Here is a 25,073-nt window from a genome sequence, read left to right as displayed (position 1 = left end):
AGTTCTGACCCATTACTGGCACTCCATAATACTGACTGAATAAACAATGCAAGCCATGCTTTTCTTAGCTATGTTCCCAGAGTTTAAGGGATTCATATTATGGAGTTATTTTTAGGTACATGAGAGCGGTTGGTTGTTGCACAATGAAAGCAAGACCTCTTTCTTTGCTGTGAGAACTCAACCAGACTATTTCTCTGAGCCTCAGCTTATCAGGAAGAAGTGCTCACCTCAAGGCAGGTATTTGTAGGTAGCCTCTTGGTAAGTGGAATTACTGTTACTACAAAGAGACTAGGCAGGTAACCAGAGAAGAGGGCATGTGTATATAGTCAGTTCAAAACCCAAGTGCTTGAGTGGACAAAAGCAAAGACCAGGGCTGCATAACACTGACATTTTTATTAGAATTCATCTGTAACAAATGGAACTTGTGTCAGCAAAGAACTGATTTTCATACAGACTTCTTTCGCCACCAATGTAACGAAGTAAGAAAATAAAAAGCACGCCTTTCATTCTGTAAAACATTTACGCGTACTACTGATTAGAGGTAATTGTATTTTTTAACAAGCCATTTTACAAGTTAATTTTTTAAAATTTCTCAGTCTATGCATCCAAAACGAGAGCAAAGAACACAACTGTTATTATCTTTGTGGACACTCCAAGCTTGGATGGCAAAGCCACGTAACGGATGGATAGGATGGATCTGTAGCCTTCTGATCTCTGCTGGAGTATCAGGGCACCCATAAACCCAAAGGAAACCAACGCCCAGAAAGGAAAAAGAAAAGGTAAGTAAAAATAAAAAGGAGGGACTAAAACAAAGCAGAACCAAAAATAAACAGGAAAGGAAAAAAAATCTGTACATTACTGCAGAATTTTTCCCCTTCCTGTTTCTACGCTGTGTTATTTACATACACACAAATGAATTTCTGAAGCAGATTCTTACAGATGGGTTCAAGTAATAACATTATTGGGTGTAGAATCAATAGGGAAGTGCATAGTACAAAGGTATAGAAAGTGCAAAGTTCCCTAGAGGCCCTTCCCTCCCCTGGCTGTCCTCACCGTTGTCTAACCATGCAAATCATTTTTTAAAAAGAGCTAAAATAAAGTTCTGTACAAATCACTTTTTATATATTTTGATTTTTTACCATTGTAACTAATTACAAAATTATACATAACTACACATACATTGGTAAATAATAGCACCGTACTGGTTATGATGATGAAAATCATTGGAAACTTGAGAGTTTATGGAAATGGTGGATAACGACGTTTACCTGGGCTAGGAAAACTAGAATGGTTTGTACAGAAAAGCACAGAGTGGAATGCACATCAATGACAGTAGGGAGTTAGTTCTCGGAACAGCTCCTGAACAGCGGACATGTGGAAGAGTCGCCGCCTTGTTCATCTACGGTATACATCCCGTTCGTTTTCTTCTCGTGATCATTCTCCTTTGTCCCTTTGCCAAACGGGCAGTTTTTGTCTCGGGGAGAGAAACTGCTCCTTGGACAATGGTGCTGCTGTGCAAATACACCATCTGATGCTACATGTCCAGCGTGGCATGTTGGCATAATGCAATGTCTGTCTAATGACCCCCGTTGTTTCGCTAAATGAAAATTACAGCACTGAGTAATCTGGCACTTGGATAAATCACCAAAGGATACAAAGTAAATGGAAACAGACCCATGTAGTGCACATTCTTCTCTGGTTCTGATGTAGGTTAGAGAGTCTCATTCTGAGGTAGCCTTCTAGATACTTTTTTTTAAAAAGTATTATACATTTTTTCTTTTTTTTTCTTTCTTTTTGTTTTTTTAATACAAAAGTGCTCATATATGATGCTTGCAAGTGTTTGGTCTCTTGGATTTCATCCTGCCAATGATGGGAAAACGTAGAAAACTTAAAAAAAAAATCCTTGTATGCCAGAACATCAATGGAACTAAAATTAAACCAAAATATTATATCAGAGTTCCTTGGACATTTTGAGGATTCTTTAAAATTGTGTAAGATATGGCAAACTCATGCCATTGTCCATGGCTTCCTAGAGTAACAATAGTGGAAAGTTTGGGGGAGATATTTTTTAAATGTCCTCTTTTAGAAAAATCCTAATGGAATAGCAAATATCTTCCAAAGTTGTCAATGCTGTGTGTTACTAAAATAAGTTTGGTGCAGTTTCTGAATGTTCCAGAGCAGATTTGGAAGGGATTATAAATAAAACTAGTAGCTTTTCCTGATGTGACAATTATAGAAGGAAGAAGGGCCCTGATTATCCAAGTGCTTGGGGCTGGTACAATCACTAACATCCCGGACTTGGTTGAAAACTAGGAATGCATATTATTCAAAGAGTTTTTGTACATGTGGTAAACAGATAATGCTTTAATAGGAAGAGTAACATATATGAACAACTAATGGAAATACAAACCAAAAGCTAAAAAGAAATGCTAGTAAAATAGGCATCAATTATAAGGCACTCTAAATGCAAAACTAAAAGCAAAAGAAAACAAGGAACAGCACTTCCCAGGAATGCTGTATGCCGGAAAAATGTTTGAACAGAGTAACATGAGTTTGGCTTTGCCCCTGTTACATATCATAAATGCAAGTTTCATAGCACATACTATAGACAATATACGATTGAATACACTGCTTTTTAAACAACTTGATAGCTGATATATTACAACATTCTCCCCTCCTAAAGGGATATGCACTGACCTTTCCCACATGCACACCTCTTAGATATTTAATAATTTTTTATTGCACTAGAGTTGTTAGAAATATTGACTTTGTTGGAAGCCTGGCTAACAAAATGGTATTTGTGAATACGATTGTAGGGGTGGGGGGACTGGGTAGGAAATTAGAGGGTGAGGTTTGACAATCACTGATGTGCATTCCTCATTTCCCTTAAAAAATTAAAATTTTATGATACTAAGTACCAATGTAAAATTAATGACAAATTGAAAAAATCTTTATAATAGATTTTCTACCTTAAAAAATACTAAATCATGGAAGAAGTGAATGATAGCTATATCTATCATTTTGTATGAACACACTGTCTATATATATATACATAGACACCCCATAAAATACGGATATATATGTATATATGTTAGCAGCAACTTTATACTTTGCGCCTCCCTGTTGATTCCAAAAACAAAATGAAGTTCTCTTTGATTATTTGGAAAAAAGGGTACTTTCTTACCAACCAAAACCAAAGTGTAAAAGTAATAAGACCAATACTGTAGATTAAGAGTCTTGCACAAAAATGTGCAAAGTTTCCAATTATTTGATATTTCTACAGCAAGATATTACAGGTAACAGTTGTACAGCTTAAAAAAACCTATAATTTGGAAATAAAAATCAAAGAGTTATGTAACCTTTTTAAAATTTACTTTATCGAATGATAGATTTTGTTAAAAAAAAAGTTTACACAGTTAAAAATGAAGCACAGGTAAGCAGTATCTTACAATACTAAAAAACTAAATCAAAGACTTTCTCTTTAAACATTCCCCTCCCTTTCCCCCTAAAATGTTGTTATGAGCAGTATGGTGGGAAGAGGTCAGGTCGAAGCAGTTTGTTTGACCATGAGAAGCCACACCAGCACACCTCCTGCACTGAACCGCAGCTCTCCGCGTTTCTCTCCGTACCTCGCAAGCAATCCCGAACAAGATGCTGGTTCTTTGTTGTAATTGCTTCTTCCCTTTATTTTGAATCTTCGAGGCATCTGTAAATACAATCCTCCAGATACCTCATCAGTCAGGATTAGATTTTCAGATTAGATTATTAAACTGTGATTTCTTGGTCCACCTGGAAGTTTGTTTTTAGTTTGTTGTGTGTGTAATAGTCCCACTAAGTGGTTGTTACCTAGAAGTTAAGAAGGACTTCTCAAGTGCCCTGTATGGCTCAGAAGAGACTCCATGGGTATCAAAGGGCCTGCTGTAAAAATCCAGGATGGGTCAGGGGTTTCTACGTTGCATAGTGATCGAAGCTGCCCAGGTACTCCAGTGAGGCTCGATAGCAGAACTGATACTGGTCCTGTGCAAGGGAGAGAAGGGGCCGTGAGCACACTTTAACAGCAAAATGGAAATCAATGTCAGAAAACAAAGTCGCATCATGATGGAGAAAAAAAAATCACTACTTTTGTCAGTCCAATCCAATGACCAATCAGTTTTTTGTGAGCAAAGAACGATCAGCTACTGGGTGTGTTTATTAACTTCACTAATCAATTGGACTAAAATAGTCTCTAACACCAAGTAGTGACAGCTCAAGTGTGAACCGCTCTCCAAGCTGTATCAAATAGTCACCAACTAAACATGCGAGCTCCTTGTATGCCACGGTCGTCTTTTACAATTATCTGCTTGTTTGTGTATTGTAGAGAAGCGGATGTAGACACACACTGCCCTGAGAAAAATTTAGATGCATTTACCTTCTGGGCTAGTGTCAACAGAATTTAAATTAAAAAAAAACAAACAAACCACCTCACTAGACAGTAGGCCTTGCTGCCTCCAATCAGAATTACCCATCATCATTTCTGATGTGTAAGTGAGGGAAGCAGCCGAAAGGTGTCTGGCGGGGAACATCAGGCATACCAAGCCATTTACTCAGAGCTTTGGATTTTAAGATTTTCAGCCCCTGAAAATGACAACACAAGACTGGCTGCCCACATAAAAAAAAAATCCCCGTGCCATTTGACCTAGTTTCGTATGCTTGCCAGCTGTCTGTCCTCAGAAGGCCCACTCTAAAATAACACGGTAGGAAATGTGTCCTTTTTCTCAAAGAAGAACACTGTCATATTGGAATATGTTGGGGCATTGTTGGAGAGATGGAAAAAATTATAATTTACAGAGGAGAAAGGCTGAGAAAAAGTAGGATTTTCCTCATAAAAGAAACTTATTTTCAGTAGCCAATGGGGCTGAAAGTAGATAGTTTCTATTTTGCTTAAATGTGCATTTTTCTACAATAAAAATGGTAATGCAAAATAAATGGAGTTTGCTTTCTTATCTTGTCACAGTAAGTTGCTTGGCTAAGTGTTGAGGCTTTTGAAACGTCCGATTTCGCTCTGTCACCCCCAACACCCATTAAGTTTGTCGAGCTGACACAATGTTTTGAGTAGCGTAAGCCAAATGCTTGCACTGTTTTGAAATCAAAGTCTGAAAGATATTGTGAGGGACGAATTTAGGAATACATAAAATTATAGAATTTGTTGGCCTTTTGCAAAACAGGAACACGGGCTATCACTCATACTATCCTTAGAAATGATTAGTCAATGAGCCAGACTGGCTAAATCATGAACTCATATTATCCTTAGAAACATTGGAATTTCCATATTAATTATTGGACTAGAAAATGGTGGGGCTAATTTCTCTGGGGCACACCCAGGATCCAAATATTTAAAATAACCATTAGTAAGAAATGAAATATAGAGTAGTTAATATACAACACCTTGGCGTACAGGAAGAAAATGATGGACAATGGGCTGAGAGTCTATTATAAACCAGGCATTGTGATTTTGATATATATTTACATAAAAATGTGTAATTTGTATGGGCCAAAAATGATTAGTGACAATAATATGTAATCCCACATAACTCTCAAAACAACTCAGCCACTGGCACTGCCATTCAAAGAGGAGATTTAACCATCTGAGGCTTTTCTTACAACGTTTCCCTGTGTTTTGCCTCTGGTATGGAGAGTCCCGGGCCTCCGGGAGGTCCTGGCTAATTAAATCTGTTGTTTGGCTCATAAGGATTTTTCTCACCTCTGTCTGTACCATGGCTGGTCGTTGTGTTCTTAACATTTTGACAGTCTGGAAGATATCTACAACTCCTTCATATCTCATTCTTTCCAAAACAATGCTGAGTGTTATGAAGACTCCAGTTCTTCCCACGCCCGCACTGTGGCACAAACAAAGGCACCATTACTGGATGAGATACTCATAGTCACAGCGACATTTTCTTGTAAGTGGACATATGTCCACCAGCTTTCATAATACATCATGTTTTTGCCCAGCAATATTCTGAAAAAATGTGGCAGGATCGCGAAATGGTTACTCTTGGGATAATGTGTCGTGGTAGTATGTGAGAATGAATTTGGAGTAATTAGCATTAAATCTTATAAAGCAAAATGACTGTTCAACTGGGATTGTATGCCTTTTTGGAAAAATCAAGAAAACACATTGTAAAATAAAAGGAAGAGTAAGTAATTACAGATTTCCACTCTTCATGCAGATCCTGAAATTGTAAACCTTGTCTGCTTCATATTTGTAGAATATGAAACAGATAAGGCGAGATAAACAGAGTATTGTCAAGTTTTATAGTGTGTTATTTTACACAGTCACTTAAAATCGGTTCAGTATGTCCCATCACCTAGACGTATACATATATAAGGTATACAGATGATTCAAATTTATATACTTTTTGATATGAGAAAAGAAATATTTTAACAAGGTACTTTTGTCATGGGATCATAATTCAATCTTCAAGAAGTGTCTGTGAATATCTGCCACGTGTGGACTGTATAAAGTATATATTCTTCTGTTAAATAGGTGTCGCTAACCTAAAAGGGAAAAACTGGGTAAGAACCATTTAGCTAAACAGTTATCTATCATCGTTAAATGTCCAGGAGCTAAAACACCAGGATTCTTTTTTACTACATTAGCGTTTCTGTTTTCTTTATTGTTTTAAGATGATTTCAGACTCTTCAGTGCAGTAAGAGAAGAAAATGAATTCATAGCTTTCCTGTTCTTAAGAAGTTGTAAAGTATCTGGGGGTTTAGGTAATGAGGAGAACAGTGAATAATCTGAAAGATCCTACATTTCTGGATCCTAATTAAACAGCCTGAGTAACGCTTGGGTACAGGCTGTAGAAAATGGATGGATTCATTTACTTAGGAATTTAGCTGACAGGCATATAAATAGTGTGTCCATTTATAAGCTGGGTTTTCTAAAGAGTCCTAATGATGGTTAACTGAGGCTTTAAAATCCATGGGTAGTCTTTACAAAGTAGCTGAGGATGTCCAGGGGCCTTTAAAGCTCTCTGCTAAGATGGAGTAGATGACCTTGAAGGTCCCTTTCAACCTTGAAAGTCTGTCTTAATCCTGAGAGGCTATGATTTATGACCTTTTTGTTGAATGGTCTATGTACTCTAGAGCCTTACTTATCTTGATTTAATTGCTCCAAAGTAACAAAAATAGAGACTTTTTGGCTTTCTCCCAGATGCTTTCAGAGAAACAACATATTGGTCTTGTGACTTCTGAATTATTGACTTTATCACGTTAGTTTAATAAGTTATAAATAGAAGAAGTGGTATTTTTAGGATAATCCCAGATAAGAGAAAGTAAGTGGAAGTCTTTAATATATACACGGTATACGAATAATATGTCATAGCATTTATACTATCGTGTTTAAAGCATTTACTAGTGACGAAAGCAATGGGAAGTGTCTCTCTCACACACATCCTCATATACATATGGGAATGGCTAAAGTTAAAAATATGTATCATATATATTCTTTTCTTTGTATTGAAAAAGTTTGAATTAGCATTTGGGCAAATTCTGCGGAAAGTTAAGGGGAACGTCCAGGTACTTTAAGGCCGATATATATTAGCCACTTTGTCTGAACGCACGTCCATGTGCTATTCCCTATGTGCTCTTTCGTTGTCTAGAGCAAAGGATCTTGAATAACTCAACCGAAGCAAATATTCCTAAATACGGTCTGTTCATCCTATGCTATGTAAAGTCTGGGAAACAGGGTGCTAGGAAGGGTCTCAGAGCGGAGAAAACTGAGAGGTGCAGAGTTTTCCTGGTGCCGCAGAAGGGGAGCTAGAACTGAGATGTTTTAGAGCCTGAGTCTAATATTTCTTCTATCTGGAGACTCTAGGAACTATAGTTTTTTTTTTTCTTGAAGCAAAATCAATTTTTAGATAAATTCTCTCAAGATTTTGACCAGAAAGAAATCAGAGACTGAGACTTGAAAAGTTGCTAGAATCCTAAAGTATATTTGTTCAAATAAAAATAGGTGAATTCCCTTTGCTGGAAAATTTTTGCATAGAAACTTCCAAAATACTAAATTTATGGTGAGTGATCGTTCTGAACCATTCACTTTCTATTTCATTAACTTCAATGATATTCTGCAGAAACTATTAAAAATAACTAACTTTAAGGTGCTTCATTTTCTGGGATAGCCACAATTTTCAAACAAATTACAATTTTAACTGAGGTACCATTCTAATCTATTGACCGGCAAGAATTAGTGTTGTCATTAAGGCTTGAAAACTATGGTTTTCCCAAGAGGACAAACACTGGAGCAAGGTATCTACGGAGAGTTATCAGTAACACTATGAATGCAAAACAAGTAAGGAGTGACTAACTGAACAGTTACAATGAGGGGCTGTACCCATCACTCCTGGAAGGTGAAATAGGCCACAGAAACTCAGCTGGGTTGTTACAAGAGGTAAAATTCGGGATAAAAATCTTCTTCTAGTCATTTTCTTTTTATGGAAGGAAAGAGAAATGAGTCCTTGCTTTAGGCTTTACAATACATTTTTGAGAATAAAGTTTCAATTCTGCAGATTCACTCCAAGAACCTTGTATCAACAACAAATAGGCAAAATACATATTTTCACAGTCACCATCACATTAATCACAAATGGAAACTCATCATTCCTGATTCTTAACTCACCTGCAGTGGACTGAAATGGGTCCATCTTGGCCAAACTGCTCTTTTGTTTTATGGACTTGACCGATGAAGTCAATAAATCCCTCTCCAGACTTTGGCACGCCTTGCTCCGGCCAGTCAGTGAACTGGAACTGTCTCACTGTCCGGGACTGGCCGTCCTTCAGGGAGAAAGCCATACCCAGCCACCGCCAAGGACGCCAGCAGGATTCGGCCAGTGCACAGGCCACAACAGCAAGCATGATAATTTTTCCAAAAAGAAAAAACAAAAAAGGGGGTGAAAGTTAGCAGCATATTTAATTAGAAACTTAGTTACACTTGGGTGTCTTATCTGCTATGAACACTGTCTCCATTCACATATATTTACATTGCAAATTTGCTCTCTCAATGCCCAGTCACAAACCTCATACGGTAAAGAGCCAGCTAATTCCTATATTATTAAATGTTTGAGACCCAAACTTTGCCTTCAAAACCATGGGGGAATCTATATACTCTATTTCAAAAATTTCAGAACCCCGTAACTCTTTACTATCGAAAAGAGCATCCAGGCATGTCATCTAGAATGCAGCATTTGCTATTGACACAACTTCACATCTGCTATGCTTGCTCATTTCAGTCATTGTCAAGTGCCAGAGTGACATTGAAAAGATCTGACACATATTAGGTAGCTGCTGCTAACCTGTATGGCCCACACTCGTCAGAGGCACACAATGTGCAGACAATGGCAGGCTACACAAATGTGCCATGTGACCGGCTAGGCCGATGAGTGGGGAGTGAGGCATCCCTCAAGTAGATCAGAGAGATTATTAGCAAATAAACGCTCCCTTCTCAAAAAGGACTCTTCCTGGCTGACGGCAGGAATTAAGGCATCTATGGGGGGCTTAACTCAGACAGATCTAAACACAGAAAGAAAACAGGCCAGATGCAAAAGAAAACTTTCTTTTCTACAGTGATTAGGGAAAATTGCTTTGACTTAAAGTATAAACTGTTTGAAAAGAAGACACAAAGACATTTCTGATTCCCCCCGGAATTTCACAGCATTTTTGGAACCACAACAAAAGCAGAAGGGGCCTTCTGCTTACAGAAGCAGGAATAACAATATGCCCCTTACCTTTGTACCTAACATCAACAGAGACAGAGAAGGCAAACTGGAAGCCCTGCCCTCCTTTTCATTTTTGTATCACCTCTTCCCCAATTAAAGTTCTTTTGGATACTGGTTAGCATGTTCCCACGATTCTGGGTAAGTATGGAGCGGGGGGGGCCCTGAAAATAAACCTGGGATTTGTTTATCAAAAATTGTGTATTTATTCTTATATGTTTAAACTTTAGTCACCTTCAAAGTACTTTCCATTTAAAGCAATACACCTGAGACTTATTTCCACTGCTCAAAATAGTTTTTGAACTTGTTGATTTTGATGCCTTTTAAGTGCTTCTGCTTTTTTTTTTGTTTGTTTCACCTCTTCCACAGTGGCAAAATGTTTCTTTTTGAGGACTTTTTTCATCAGTTTGGAAACAAACAAACAAAAAAGGTGCTCAGAGTGAGATTGGGGAATGGGGGTCATGCTGTTTTGGTCAAAAACTACTGAACACTCAGCACCGTGTGGGCGGGTATGCTCGTAAATTACCCATCTTGAAATGGGCAAAAACATTGAAAGATATAGAAAAAATTCACAGAAGCCAAATGTGGTCTCTCACAACAATGCCAGCTGGTATGCTGATATAGATGGGTTCCCAGAACATTCACCTTTACCTATCTGGGGAAGCCTGAAGTACAAGGGGTCCTCCCTCCAGAGGATAATTCTGTTTTTTGTTTTTTTTTGTCCCCCCTCGTATACAGAGTTTCAGTCTTTCTCATTCATTCATACTGAGAAAAAGGGATGGCTCAACTCAAGATGCACAGACATCAACCAGCCTGGTGGTTTCTACTGGAACAGGGCATATTTCTGCCTGGCATCATTTGGGAATGGATATAAAACAGGAAGATCACATCAACTTTGTGAGAACACTGATGAATATGGAAATAAATGCTTGGCCCCATAACTAACTTGGTTACCATGGAAGCATGATTTACTTCCCTCTGTTTCTGGAAAAGGTTTGAAAGGCACAGGAAGGGAAGCCAGAGGCTAATGCAGATTTGTCCTCCTCTGAATGTCCTGGGGATTTCATTTCTGACCACAGTTGCTTTTACAGCAAAAAGAGGTCTTTAGCATATAAACCTGACTCTTCGGAGGAGAGACCATCAGACTCCATTTGGAGGGCACCTATTTAACATCGTACCCTCAGGTGCCAACCTGCTTTCTAAGCTGGGAAGCTGAGATTGGAAACACCCTGGGAGCACAAACAGCACATGTTATGGCGGCTAGAAAAATTATGCAATCACAGGGAGCCTTAAAAAAAAAAGAAACATATGAACGAGTTTCTGCTTTGCTGTTTCTTTGCGTATTGTGATCAGGTTTAATTTGAGCAAGTGAGGAGCGCTAAAGCAGGTGTCTCTGGCGTTTACAGAGCCTGGCGACCACTCTATCATTAGAAATGGTTGCTGAGTTTGCTTAGAATGCAAGGAACATTTTCACTCACATACTCTGCTTCATTCTGAAAGGGTATTATTATTTTTTAAACCATGGTGTGGGTCACCAAGGCTTTCTTACTTGGACAACTCAAAAAGGAGACCTACGAACTGCACGGCTGCCTTGTGTACACGCCCTTTCAGAGTAGTCAGGACTTCAGATTTTCTGCCATTGACAGGTCTGCCACCTGGGCCAAGCAGCCTGCTAACCAATTTCTCTTTCACTTTAGGTTAACCGCCAGGACCTTGGTTTTGGGGATTAGCAGATGGTTTCTACATATAAGGATTGGTTGAGAAAGCAGCTTTCCAGAAAGAACAAGTGATCAAATAAACAGTTTTGCAGTGGAGTCGACTGGACCCCCCCACGGTGACAGCTGCAAAGACAGAGCAGGGCTGTGGACCGACCCCCTCCCTCCTCAGATGTATTTGTAATCACGGTTGGAGAGTGGTTGAAGGCAAAGATATTAAAGTTTATGCACAGACGTCTTACATCAGAGCTGAACCCTGGACTCAGCCATCTAGACAAGAAATGCAGAATGAAAATTAGCCAACAAGGGTCGTGGGTGCACTGCTCTCGTGGACAGACAGATTAGCACACCGAGGAACAGACCACAACAGCGATCAAATTAGAATGTGCAAAGCTTGTCAGGTTCTTCTAAAAAAATGCCATTTGCTCTGCAGTTTTAAAATTATACCAAATTAACCTCCAAGCCCACGTGACCTAAAGGGCTTTACAAACAACAACATATTTACAGCCTCAAGTAATGGAAGAAGTCGAGAAAGTTCCAAAAAGAATGAACCGAGAAGGGGAAGGTAAGCACAGCCAACCAATCGGTTAAATGCTTCCCAGGACACATGGGCGCGCACCAAATGCAAATCCCAGAGTTGAGCTGCCAGATGTTACATTTGAAAAGAGGCCAAACTGGGTTTGTGAGAACATTTGCCAGATAGAAGAAAAGTCAGTCTTACCTTAAAAAAAAAAAAAAAGTCCTCCAGGATGAGTGATTTCTTTTCACTTTGGGAATATGGTCACTGTCAAATGTTTCTCCCAGAGAAGCATTTTAGACAGACTCCTTTTCAGCTAACGCTTAAGAGCATACGACTGTGCCAACTTACCCTGGCATCTGTGACCTTGAATTCTCTTAGGATATACTGAGGCATGTTGTACTCGGCCATGGGATCTACAACAAAGTACTGGTATCTCGCAGATCGTTCTGCTGGCCAGTACTGGTGACATTTCTCCTGAAAGGAGAGAGCATTAGTGTTAACTATATAAAAATGCAAATATAGTTATAGCTGTCATCTAATTATCTATATATTTCTTTCTCTCATAAATGCAAGTTCAAAACTCAAGCCCAGTCCAATTGCATGTGACTCATTTTTTTTGTGTTTTTTGAAATACATAAGTTTCCTGATATGGAAATTCTTTGTTTCAATTCTTGCCCATAGAATCAAGTACAGTACTTGGATTATATTAGGAGCTAATACACATCCATTGAGTGGACTACTTGGATAGGGTAAGCACTTTCATACCTAGTTATCCAAATAATTACACCAGCCCTTGGACATAATGCTGGTCACGTAAATCACGCATTGCACCACCTTAGGTTTGCACCACTGTGGTTTGGAATGAAGAGAACCATCAAGTGTGAATGCAGAACAAAACCTCTGAATTGACCTGGTCCAATCTCCCATGTCAGCTGAGGAAACTGGGGTGCAGGCAGTTTTAATGACTTTGCTAAGTCTCACAGAGTCAATGACCAAATCAGAATACTCAAGTCAGTTTCCCACTTTTTTCTTCTTTTTTTCTCCCTGTGGGCCCTAAAAGCTGGGTTTTAGGTACACCTTTACCATTTAATTTATACCAAAGAAAGAGAGAGACAATATCACAAGCAAATACGGCAAAGCACTTGCTTGCATCTACTGACTTTCAGTGGGAAGTCCTTATGTGTCTCGAACATCACTTCATGTATATTTTCAGAATAATCATTTTTTAAAAGCAGATCTGAGATTACCTCAGAAAAACTATGTACCTTTCCAGCACTTTATTCAGTGGTGGGTGGGTGGTGAACAAGTAAGAATTTGCCTCAGGGAAGAAAGAGGCAAACTCCTACAGCGAAATGATGGCACATTTGCTCAAGAACCTCCAGCTTGTCCACGGTGAAAGGAAATGAGAATATGTTGAGAGTCAGGGTATAAGTTAAACAGCGGTATCTTTTTACTTATGTGTCTCTGTGACTGTGTTTCCCTGAAAACAGAATACTGGATCTTTCTTCAAAATACACACACGCGATAACTTGATGTAGCTTTGGAAGTTAAAAAACCAACCCAGAGTAATGAATAGCCCAGATGTTTCGGGAGTGCTCTGAATTTCAAAGCAATGGCACTGGCATTGGACTGACTGAAAGGAAAATCTCATTTCTCCATGAAGTGCGTGTCTTAGGTGGAGACACTCACCCGGCCCATCTCGCGCAGCTTGGTGAGCATCACGACGATGGTGGAATTGTGCTCCCAGAGCATCCGCCAGAAGTCTTCAGTGGTCTCTGCCAAGGGCCCCTGAGTAGCGATGTAGGCTTTCTGTTGTCTGGATTCCAGAGAACGAAAAGAGCATGTTCAAGAAATCAGAGAAGGTTCAAAGGTTCACACTTGCTAGGTAAACATCAAACCCAGTAATGAAAACTGAAAATACATTATTAATATAATTGCCATACATTTTCGTTAAGATTATATAATCAAATAAGAATACTTAATGCCTTCTGGGGACTTTGCAAAAGAAATTGCTTTGGTAACATTATGATGCATGTCTACACCATTATTATTTAAATTTTGGTGCAATGCTAATAATCAATTTCACTTGTCATACAAATCATTTAAGACACAGTTGTGCAGCGTCATTTTGAAGAGATAACTGTTACATAATCTATTAAATGTATGAAATGTGGTGCAGAAGAGTTTTTTTTTTTTACAAGAGTTTTTTATCAACTCCTTCCACATCCAAATGGCTTCTGAAAGAAGAAGGCAGAAGGCCACATTAAATACTCCATGACTGCTTTCTCTTGCCCCTATTCAAAATAATAAAGAACAAATACCAAGGGACTGACTGCTGACCTATCCAGTAAGAAAATGCTTTGAATGGAGAGAAAATTCATTCTGGCTATGAAACTAGGGCGCATGTAAATGTCAAGGCTTTGGACTGTCAGGGGAACAAAAGTATATACCTGTATCCATCAATAAAACCGGCATTGATGTAATCAGATCCTTCTACTCCTCGGATAGGCTGCAGGCATACCCTTGTGGATTCATATGGCATAATATTAACAAGGCGATTTTTGAATTTATTACATGGAAGATTGGCACTGATGAATCTTGAGGTGTGAGCTTTAGAGCTAGCTAGACGCTGTTGAACAGATAAAAAAAAATCCAACAAAGATCATTTTAGCCTGTGGTTTGAATGCAACACACCCAAGATTTCCTCTTTAGACAGAAAGCTTTTGTTTACTTTAAAGCAAATGACTTTTCAAACTGCACTGCTTTTCACTTCTACCTCATGGACGCCACATAGCCTACTGAATTTTTAAATATGTTCCAAGAGTATGATCTCTCAGTTTAAATTAGGGTACACAGAGCCCAAGGTCTTATTAAGAATTATGGATTAGGAAAGGAAAAGAGGAAACGAGGGTTTATTATAGTCAGACACCTGAGGCAAAGGCCAAGTTAAATCTTATAACTTGACAAATTTGGAAGGTTAGGAAAGTAAAGCCGCTCCTCAAAGATGATCCCGTCATGACTTGCTCCTGAATTACCGTATCACATCCAATATCCTACCTTAAATTCGAGCTCCATTCCCGTGACATTCTCTCCTGTTTCTATTTGTGTCAGCTTCTGAATGTAGGCATACAAGTTTCTAGCTGGCACTTCGGTATTTCCACAAGTCACTGCTTCTAACAGTGCATCGTGGATAAAGATGTATTGGTCTTCTGTTTGAACCATATAATTCCTCTGGGCTCTCATTAAAGTTACATGGCCATAAATATCTACAGTTTTTTCATGCTTTATTCTCTCTAACATGGCATCTATTACAATGAAACAACCCGTTCGGCCAACTCCCGCACTACAAGAAAAACAAAGAGAAAAGTGTAAATAAATCTATCAGGAAACTAACATATAATAAAATTATTTTCACTATTCTTAGTATGTAGGTTTTATTCTACTCATATCCCTATTGTGATTGTTCTGAGGCACTCTAAGGGCAAAAGTATTGTAAAGTCTCCATAACCAGTGAGTAGGAAACAATATACCAAGTGAAATTAGTTTGGTTTCAACATGTAAACATATTCAATCCATAATTATTATACTACTTGACCCCATAACACAAATGACATTATTTTAAAACTGTTATGAGAAACAAACACAAACATTTAGGCTGTTTATATTAGAAAATATTTTTAGAACCGGCTGGTTTGGCTTAGTGGACTGAGCACTGGTCTGTGTGGACCAAAGAGTTGCTGGTTCAATTCCCAGTCAGGGCACATGCCGGGGTTGTAGGCCGGGTGCCTGTAGGGGACTGGTTTGTCTTGGCCTGGCAAATGTGACTCAGCTCTGTATGGAAAGCCTACAGATGCGAAGTGGTGGGCCGGAGCCAGACCTTCAAACCGAGTTTTCCCCTGGGAATCAGGCCTAGAAAATGCTTACAGACTGTTATGGCTTGCTCTTGCTAAAACTCCCTCACCCTGGTCTAAAGCAACAAATGTGTATTGTTTATCCTCAAGATAACTTCCAAAGCCTGTGTGAGCGCTTCCAAGGACAGAGCTAATGAGCTCATTGCCATCCCCCTCTGCATGCTATTTTTATTTCCTTGATTGTACCTAGAATGTGGACAATAATGTTCTGTGTGATAGATAATAAATCTTTCTATGATGTAAGACCCCAGGAAAACAATAAAAGCCTGTCTAGGCAAGGGTCAGGATGCTCCCCTCTTGAGGGAGTGGCCGAGGCACCACAGGCACTCTCCCCTTGAGAGAGTAGTCGTGCCTGTTCTCTTTTTCCACACAGGATTGTTGTCGCCTGTGCATTGATTCTCGTCGTCAACCACAACAGGCGGACTCTGCTGGACAGAGTCTGCAACAGGTGCCCAGTAGGGCCCCTGTGAGAGGCAACCACACACTGATGTTTCTCTCCCTCTCTTTCTCCCTCCCTTCCCCTCTCTAAAAATAAATAAATAAAATCTTTAAAAAAAGAAAATATTTTAAAAATGGTCAACATTTAACTAGGCTATATATATTTTTTCACACCACTTCAGTCTATTTTAGTTCAATTTACAAAAAAAAACCCCAAAACCCACAACCCAAACCTAGTAAATTACTCAACTTGAACTATTTCATACTCTAGAAATCAGCAAGGAACTTCTGAGACCAACCTGGTGGGAAGTATATAATTGAAATAGTAAAACGTTATGGCACACTAAAAATAGTACAGGGTATTCTCAGTGGAAAAAATTCTTAATAAAAAGCAATCACTAGAGAGTGTGGGTGTGTTCCTAGTTTTTACTCCTTTCCCTTTCAGAGTTGAATATATTTTGAAATTTCAGGTAAAATTCACGTATTCTCTGTGGGAAAACAAAAGCCTCACTCTGTCTGAAGAAGCCGTAAGCCATTTCTAAACTCCATCGCTTCCAGACTTAGGGGTCGGTTTTCAGTTGGTGAACACGGCTTCGAAGAGGAGGTGAAAGGGTCAACAGAGCAGGAGGACGTGATCTGCCATTCCGGGGGCACAACCTCGTTTACTGAACTGGATGGCAGAGTCAGGTATCGAAACTTTGGGATTTCCTCCAGTGTTGGAAAAGAATAGTCTCAAAATAACACATCTGTGTTCTTAAATCTCTAGGTAAGCCTTGTTTGTCTCCTATTTGATCAAACCCTTTAAGTTGAGACTATTTATATGTCAAGCATGGTTGAATCCCAACCATACTTGTTCACCTGGCTGGGAGACGTTAACCAACAACAGGTAAAGGTATATGTCACCACCTTAGACACCAAGGAACAGATGGCCTCCTTCACACACTCCATGCCACTGTCCATGTCATTTGTGTTTCTATGTATTCACTGATTTGTCCACCTGTCCATATCTTTATTTAATGAACAATGAAGTACTTTATCAGTAACTCAGGGGATGTAACATTAAAGATGATGTAGGTCCTACCATACAGATTTCAGAGTCTGTCATGAAGAAAATACTTTATATAACTATTTATAATACAAGAAAGAAAAGATACGTTATTTTGGGGGGTGATGTGGCGTCTACACCATGACTTGATAAACAGAAAGCAAGGTGAATTGAGGAGGCTGGAACAGCCAAAGAGAAGGAATGGCTTTTGCAATCCTACTGCTGGCTCGCTGGGAGCTACATGGGAAACTTTACGGCCTCATGAGGCACCTGTGCAAGGAATGCATAAGACTCCAAATGAATGAATTTAATGAGCATAAGGGGGCTTGAGTCAATTTAAATGACAGTTTCTAGTGTCAAGTAGCTGCATGGTGGTATATGAACATTTAGCAACAAGTAATACCGTTATTTAACTACTGAGCAGTATAGATCAAATCCAGCTTCCACGTAGGAGCCCTGATGCTTGTCCATGAGGTTAAGTGGGAATATGATATAACCCCTATTTAAAAACTGCTTACCTCATTTTATGCCCTGTCAGGAACAAAAAAATATCTCAGTCATCAGAGAGTCCCCAGATACTGATTCTCAGAGTCCATTCAAGGTTTAAACCACAGCATGACATAACATTGAGATGGAATGTAAAACACGTCTGGGACACAGTCTCAGAAATGAGAGCACATTTCTTAGCACCAACAGAAACCTCATGCACTGAGAACCACAAAGTCTCATTTTATTTAGTTTGTTCTACAATACAAACCTGTGAAATGGTAAGTTTTTCCTGGCACTCCCCATTCTGATAATGTCCACCCCCCCAACCCCCTAACTTGCAGGCAGGATTCATTACCCTGTGTTCCAGAATTCCTTGAATTGGTGGTGTCTTAACTAACACTCTGTTATAGTCCCAGTGACAACAAATTATTAAGTCTGGTAGGGCCATCATCCATCACTAACAGAGCATCTCTCGAGAGCAGGAACTGCATTCCTGTTACCTCTGTGTGCCCTGCACCAAGCATGCAGTCAGTGTTCAGGAACTAAGTGCATGGGTGAGTGACTGGCATGGGAGGCCTTCCACAGTGAGCAGCCCTTCCAGATCTGGCCAGCCTACTGAGGAGGGGCAGGACTCTCCGGTCCGTGAAAGAAGTCCTACAGTTGACAAAGGTTCAGAACTGTGCAGGAATGCCTGAAGACTGCTCCGCAGTCCCTTGATGAGCAGTAGGGAGACAGGAAAATCTTTTGAGTCATCCTTGATCTCTTGATATGCCATCACATTGCCATTACAAGAAACTCAGCAAGACTTAACCTGGAAAAGGGAGGCAGCCCCGTGTTCGGTAGGTTCTAAGACTATGAATATCTTCTGTTTCTTTTTCCATGTTCTTTTTTCATCCTAATTGTGTGCTGCTTCTAAGTGATACATTTCGTGCAATTCTTCCAAGTGGAAACCACACAGTCAGCCTTAACCTCGAGATAATGGCAAGATAATGGCAAGAATATTTTTTCTCAAAATATGCACCAGAGACCATTCCAAATGTCTGGATTATGCATTGTTCTACATTCTGAAAGAAAAATACTACAGGATCCTGCAAAAATGTTGGAAATAAATCCAGATCCAAGTGATAGCAACCTTTTCATGGTGGTGACAGTGCATCTTTTTCCCCAAAAAATGAGGGAGGGAAAAAATAAAATATGTGCCTGAGTTTAAATCATGAATTGTGGGAAGGAAAAAAAGGGAGATTATGATTTGTGAGAAACTTATTTTCTCTTCCCCCAAACACAGACCATTACTGGCTGCCCGATCTGGGGGTTCATATGGAAAACGGAAGGGGTGACCCTTGGAACTTAGGTGCTCCCTCCTCTCTAAGACAAAGATGTCTTGGGGGGGTTTAAATGGTAGACATGTCTCTCTGCTTGAAGCAAGATAACCTTTTCCAGATACCAATGGCTGGGTGTCCTTGAAAAAGTCACTTAACTTTCCCCTTATTTTTCTGTTCTTCCTGCCACCGTGACAGTGATAATTCACGTAAAGGAAGAGGCAGTTACTTTGCAGATTCAAACTCCAACCTGCAAGGCTGACAACATGAAACAGGCAATGCTGACAACATGAAACAGGCAATGCTAACTGTGGGAAAACTATGGTAACTTCATCGCTGGGCAATTTAGGGTTAGGCTTTCAACCTTTGGTTTAATCTACCCCTGTGAGCTGCTCTTGCTTTTCTCCCTTTATTTCCAGTAAATACTGTCTTATGTTGGAGGAACTCTCTGCTTCCCACACCCTGGTATGCTACATGGGATGGCACTAAGTGCCTCTCCTCCCTCCACAGGGCGAGAGGGAAATCCTTTCCCTTCTGTGATTCATACCATTTGGGAGCTGCCCTGAACTCACAGCGCTAATGGTAAATGGCTGAAGAGGAACACAAGTGCAGGCTCTAGGACGCTACTCTTAGCACCACACTTCACGGGATCGATACCACCATTGCTTCACGTGGCTTTCTGGCATTTGAGTCAGCAATGATGGTCAAGTACGGTGACTTTCTTGTGGCTTCCTTGCTCCTCAATAACACGCCTTGAGTAGTGTGTATGCCTAATGCAGGCTTCTTGAAAAGTCTTCCCTGGTTTCAACGACAGACTGAGGGAGTATGGGAAACATCAGAGATAACCTCTTTGGGGTTGATGATAGGCAGAGAGAAAATGTCATAATTATCTCAAACACAAAATAACCTGAAACATGTAGCACAGAACATCGGACACAAAGAACTGCGACCCCTGCAATGGTCCCACGCACTCCACGGCAGGGTTGAAATTCAATCAAGTTGGAAACCAAACTCAAAGGCGAGCCCTGTCGTCTTCGGAAACCTACCGACCCCCTTTGAAACTGTTCCTCAGCAATACTGTTTCCCATTTGATCCTGGCACTGATTATTCTCCTGCTCTCTGGATGGTTCCATTTGTATGTCTTTCCCTAATTTACATACCTCTGCCAGCCCCCCAAATGTAGATAATACCCTGAAGTTCCACCCTCCTTTCTTTCATTCCCCTTTCTGGTTCAGCAAAACAGCTGATTCCTAAGCGAGAGCCCTTTGTTTGAGCGGAAGGGAGACCTTGATTGCAAACTGCCCTTGAGTTTCTTTAGAAATAAAAAGATTTCAAGATTGATCAGCATCTTCTCTGCTCAGATCTGCTCTTCTCACTCTCATTTTTATTGTGACATTAAGGTCTAAACTTTAAGAATCAGCTTAGCCTGTTTTTCCCTCTTGCCCTGCACAATAAATTATACATTTCTGTGCATTCAACCTCTACAATTTTATTCAACTATTCATCAGTGGTGTGTGCTGGAGCTGGCAAAAGCCAACTGTTAAGTTCTCAGACATTCTGCTTAAATAAATATATTAAAAATAAAGATAAGACTCAAAACGCACTGCTCCTTAATTATTTTATATTTATGCTCCTGAGGTGAAAAGATATCCCATACTGGGGTGTCACTGAGTGTCGTTCAATGCTGTCACATCTGTGGCTTGGAATCGGCCCTGGTGGGAGACTTACACCAAGTAAGCTGGCAAATACGACCCCTAACCCTGCGGGTGGAGCTGGTTGTAACACTTTGTCAGCCCACGCTGACTGTCCTAATTCATCCATTCCTATCATCCAGGGACAGATAGGAAAGTGCCTGTTATTTTGTTCTTCCACCCACATTTGCTACATACTCTTTCGTAATATTTACTGAGGGCCTGCTACGTGCTAAGACATCAGGAAAGTGGTAAGCAAAATAAACACGATCCCTTCCTCAGGGAGAAGACAGTTTAGTCGGGTTGGGGGGGAATTAGATATTAAACAACCACATGAACAAATATATCATTGTAAATCTCAGCCACTGTTGTCAGCTACATGTGTGGGTGATGGCAGAGGACATGTGAAGAAATGTCACTTAGTAAAGTGGTACCTGTTACGGACTGCATTGTGTCCCCTACAAATTCATGTTGAAACCCTAACCCCTAAGGGACTATATTTAGAGATAGGACCTTTAGGAAGGTGATTATGATACAGGGTGCAGCCAAGGGGGGGCCCAGAAAAGATTTGGAATGGTGTCCAGAACTCAAAGTGTACAGGAATATTGGAGGAAATATTAAGATGTCCTCACCCCCACCCCACAAGGGGTCAGTTGGGGGAAGGGACGAATGGAGCAGGGCCATTGAGAGCTGTGTTGCATAGCAACAGTTTTGCAGCTAACCTCTGGAATGGTCATTTAACATATCTATAACCTTTGACTGGTTTCATAGATATGTTAAATAGCTGTGGCCAAGTTTTGGGCCAGGGAGAAGTGAGTGGTAGCTAACCAGGCTGGAACTGGGGAGCTGCTTCTCTGAGAGAGTGCCTGCTTGAGAGCCATGTGGCTTTAGCAGAGTGGGGGCTAATCAGGCTGGAATTGGGGAGCTGCTTCTCTGAGACAGAGTGCCTGCTAGAGAGCCATGTGGCTTTAGCAGAGTGAGGACCCCCTCTTGGCCAGGTGAGGGGGAGAGCCACGCTATTTAGGAAGATGTAGACCCCTGTAGCCATTAGGAGGGAGAGCCACGCGGTCTCAGCAGGGTGCAGACCCCCTCTTGGCCAGGTGAAAGGGAAGACCACGCAGCTTTGCCAGAATGGAGATCCCTGTGGCCAGGTGAAGAAGAAAGACGTGCTTTGGGTGGAGTGCGGCTTTGGTAGAAGAGGCCCACGCAGCTTTGACGTGCTCCCTTTGGCTGAGTGGCCTGGAAAGTGGGAGAGAATTTGACTGGAACTTGGTACAAAAAACTCTTGCCAGTGAAAGGTGCCACATGACTTTGGATTAATTGGAGATCCTGCCTGGACAGGCAGGCGACACAGCTCACGTGCCAGCGACCTGAAAAACGGACGTGTGCTCTTTTCCTGATTTACGGTTGATTTACGGTACCCGGAGTTGGGACAGTGGGAGAAGGGAGCGCTGTGTGTGTGTAGGTGTATACCCTTAAAGACTTTAATATTTTAAGGAAGGCATTAGGCCTGAATAGCATTAAATAAACATTTTGTTTCCTTTTCACAAATCTCTAGCATTGAGAGATGTATTTCCAATTGGCGGCGGACAGAAGAGCCCTATAGATATTAGTGTATCGTCCTTGGGAGGGGCTCCTATTTTCTGAAGTAGTTTTTGGCATCCCTCGGTGGGCCAAGTATCGCCCCCCCCACCCCCTCGGACCCTTTGTTCGGTAACAATTAGGCTAAACGAAGACAGAATGGTAGGGCCCGAACCCAGGAGGCCTTTAGGAGGATGGAAGAGACAGCAGAGCTGGCTCTCCGAGGCTGTGCAGGAGCAGAGCCCACGTGAGGACACAGCTGGCAGGCGGCCATCCGGAGCCAAGAGGAGTGCTCTCACCAGAAACCATCTCGGATGGACTTCTGGCCTCCTGAACTGTGAGGAGACATATTGTAACTGTCTACGGCACCTAGTTCATCATACTTTGTTCTGGCGGCCCTAGAGGACTACTACAATAGGGCAGCTATCATTTTATGAGTGGAGAGGGTAAAAAAGCTTTTGAGGAGGGAGAATATCACAAGGACAGGTCCTGGAATGGAAAATAGCTTTACATATTTGAGTAAGTAAAAGACAGTCAGGGTGGCTGAAAGGCAATGAGGGGAAAAATGCATGTTCCATAGCTTCATTATCCATTTTAAATACTGTTTATTGCATTTCTATTAAACGTATAATTATGTTAACAGCAGTTACCTAAAATAACTGCATGCCCATAGTCAGTAAACAGGCAATATATTTATTATAAGAGTCAGGGCTGTCCCTCAGCTCCAGGCAAATCAGACACGTTTTAAGCTTCCCCACCTCTGGGTCTCCGGGAATGCAGGTCCGTCCTCCTCAGTGTGCCTACCTGTGGACAGGTCCCTTCCCTCCAGACCCCCCCACGTGCTGCACCCAGGGTGAGGGTCTCCGCCTGGATTACTCCTCCTTGGATCCCCACGACAGTTTCTGCCTCTTTATCAGCAGCTGCCTCACCTTGTTTAAGTTTCCTGGTTAGTATGTTTATTCCAGTTAATAATCTCCTTGAGGGGAACAGCAGCGGCTTTCTCATCTCTACTGCATTTGATAATTTCTATGGCAACTGCCATGCCAAGAAAATCGAAGGTGCTCAACTCGAATTGCAAAATTTAAAAAATATGAGTTTAAACACACGAAGTCCTCTCTTGAATCAATGATGTACACGGGAGCATTCCCCAAAGCCCCCAGCACGGGGGTATTGGTTGTACCCTTTATGTTTACAAACATAAAGGCAGCTCTTACACGGTAAAATTATGAGGTGGAAACGAGCCATGCTCGCGCTTTACTCCAGTTGCTCAGAAATAACAAACCTCAGGCACTGCTTTTTCTTCCCCTTAGGAAGCTGAAGGATGAAAATTCAGAGCTTTTAACCGTGTGCCAACCCACTCTTGTTTGAATGTCCAAGTTCCCATAGCAGCACGTATTTCAGTTCCTTCTCCAGTTTACTCTATTTCTCAACTATCCTCATATCTGCGTGCACTGCACCTCTCAGAATGAAGGATTGGAGTTCTAAAAGCAATGCATTTTTCTTTGATCCTGAAAAATTCAGCTCCCCGTCGCAGCGATAATGACGGAACCCTATTTAGTGTTGTTTGTTTTTCATCATTTCAACAGCCTTCAACCTGAAACATGATAAGAACAGCACAACTGATAAACCACCCTTATTTTTATCTGTTTTCTGTCGAAGTAGTTGCCAAGTGCAGAGACAGATTTTTCTAAATAACTTAAAAAAAGAGTGCATAACCCCGGGCTTCAGGCTGAGGCCAGCACAATTTAGTACATTTACTATGTTACAGAAAATTCCAGCAAAAAAAGGGAAGAGGACAGCACTTTTAAATCAAGCTTCGCATTAGGCTGGTCCCTGTCACCCATGAAATAACACCGAATCTAAGTTGTCTTCCAGAATGACAATAATTCAATGAAAGCAAACCAAATTATTGACAAACTTTTGCCTTAAAAACAAGCCACACCAAAACAAAAGAAAATGATTTCAGGGAGAGACAGACTAGGCAATCCATTAAAGAAGTGTGCCTACTAGGAAACCGTTATTACTTCAATATTATCATTCATCCAGTGATAACATTTGTTTTCAATTTCTAAAAACATGATTGAGTTAGTCCCACGAGTTGAAATATGCTTAATGTCCCGTGATGCGATACGGTAGTAATGCACAGAAAGAAAACATTAAGAGGCATAAGGGGGCTATTTTGTAATAAAATCATTCTGGGGATATGCTTTAAGAACTGGCTTTCCTGATTAATCTGGTGTAATCTGGTGGAGTTTTAATGCTGACCCTTTACTAATACTTCAATGATCTGGCAAAGAAAGACAGCAGAATTTAGAAATTTTACAGTACGTTTCATTGGGTGCAAAACCAGTAAACTATAGACCAAAACTTAGGGTGAGTATTCTGCACATACTTCAGCTCATAATAGGATTGGATATTATAGCTCAGCTGTAAGAAGAATGGCATTCATGAACTGCAGGGGTAATAAAGGAGGACATCTATGAGAACGGAGTGAGTTTTACGACTAAAAATTATAAGACTAATCAGATGATTATCTTAAAACTGTGAAGTGATTTTGATATAGCTGCCATTTGGAAACTTTCTCTTTTTTGTTAAATATTAACATTTAACCG

The 25,073-nt window shown here is 40.6% G+C and overlaps 1 protein-coding gene across 23 annotated transcripts in view; it reads right to left on the bottom strand.

Moving 5' to 3' along the window:
- Positions 1–374: 374 nt before the first annotated feature.
- The window catches only part of PTPRD (protein tyrosine phosphatase receptor type D), a 520,593-nt gene continuing 495,894 nt past the window's right edge, over positions 375–25,073 (bottom strand). For all 23 annotated transcript variants that reach the window (XM_037070904.1, XM_037070905.1, XM_037070912.1 and 20 more), the window contains 7 exons: positions 15,045–15,330; positions 14,438–14,616; positions 13,677–13,803; positions 12,336–12,461; positions 8,660–8,814; positions 5,741–5,876; positions 375–4,017 (listed from right to left, as the gene is read on the bottom strand). In XM_037070904.1, the coding sequence (XP_036926799.1) occupies positions 3,949–4,017; positions 5,741–5,876; positions 8,660–8,814; positions 12,336–12,461; positions 13,677–13,803; positions 14,438–14,616; positions 15,045–15,330 (1,078 nt within the window). In that variant the 3' untranslated portion in view covers positions 375–3,948. The remainder of the gene's footprint in view (positions 4,018–5,740; positions 5,877–8,659; positions 8,815–12,335; positions 12,462–13,676; positions 13,804–14,437; positions 14,617–15,044; positions 15,331–25,073) is intronic.

This window comes from Sturnira hondurensis, unplaced genomic scaffold (assembly GCF_014824575.4).
Source record: "Sturnira hondurensis isolate 20B ecotype Veracruz unplaced genomic scaffold, ASM1482457v3 Scaffold0019144, whole genome shotgun sequence".
In the NCBI taxonomy this organism is placed as follows: Eukaryota; Metazoa; Chordata; class Mammalia; order Chiroptera; family Phyllostomidae; genus Sturnira; species Sturnira hondurensis.
This window is presented reverse-complemented; position numbering and strand designations above follow the sequence as displayed.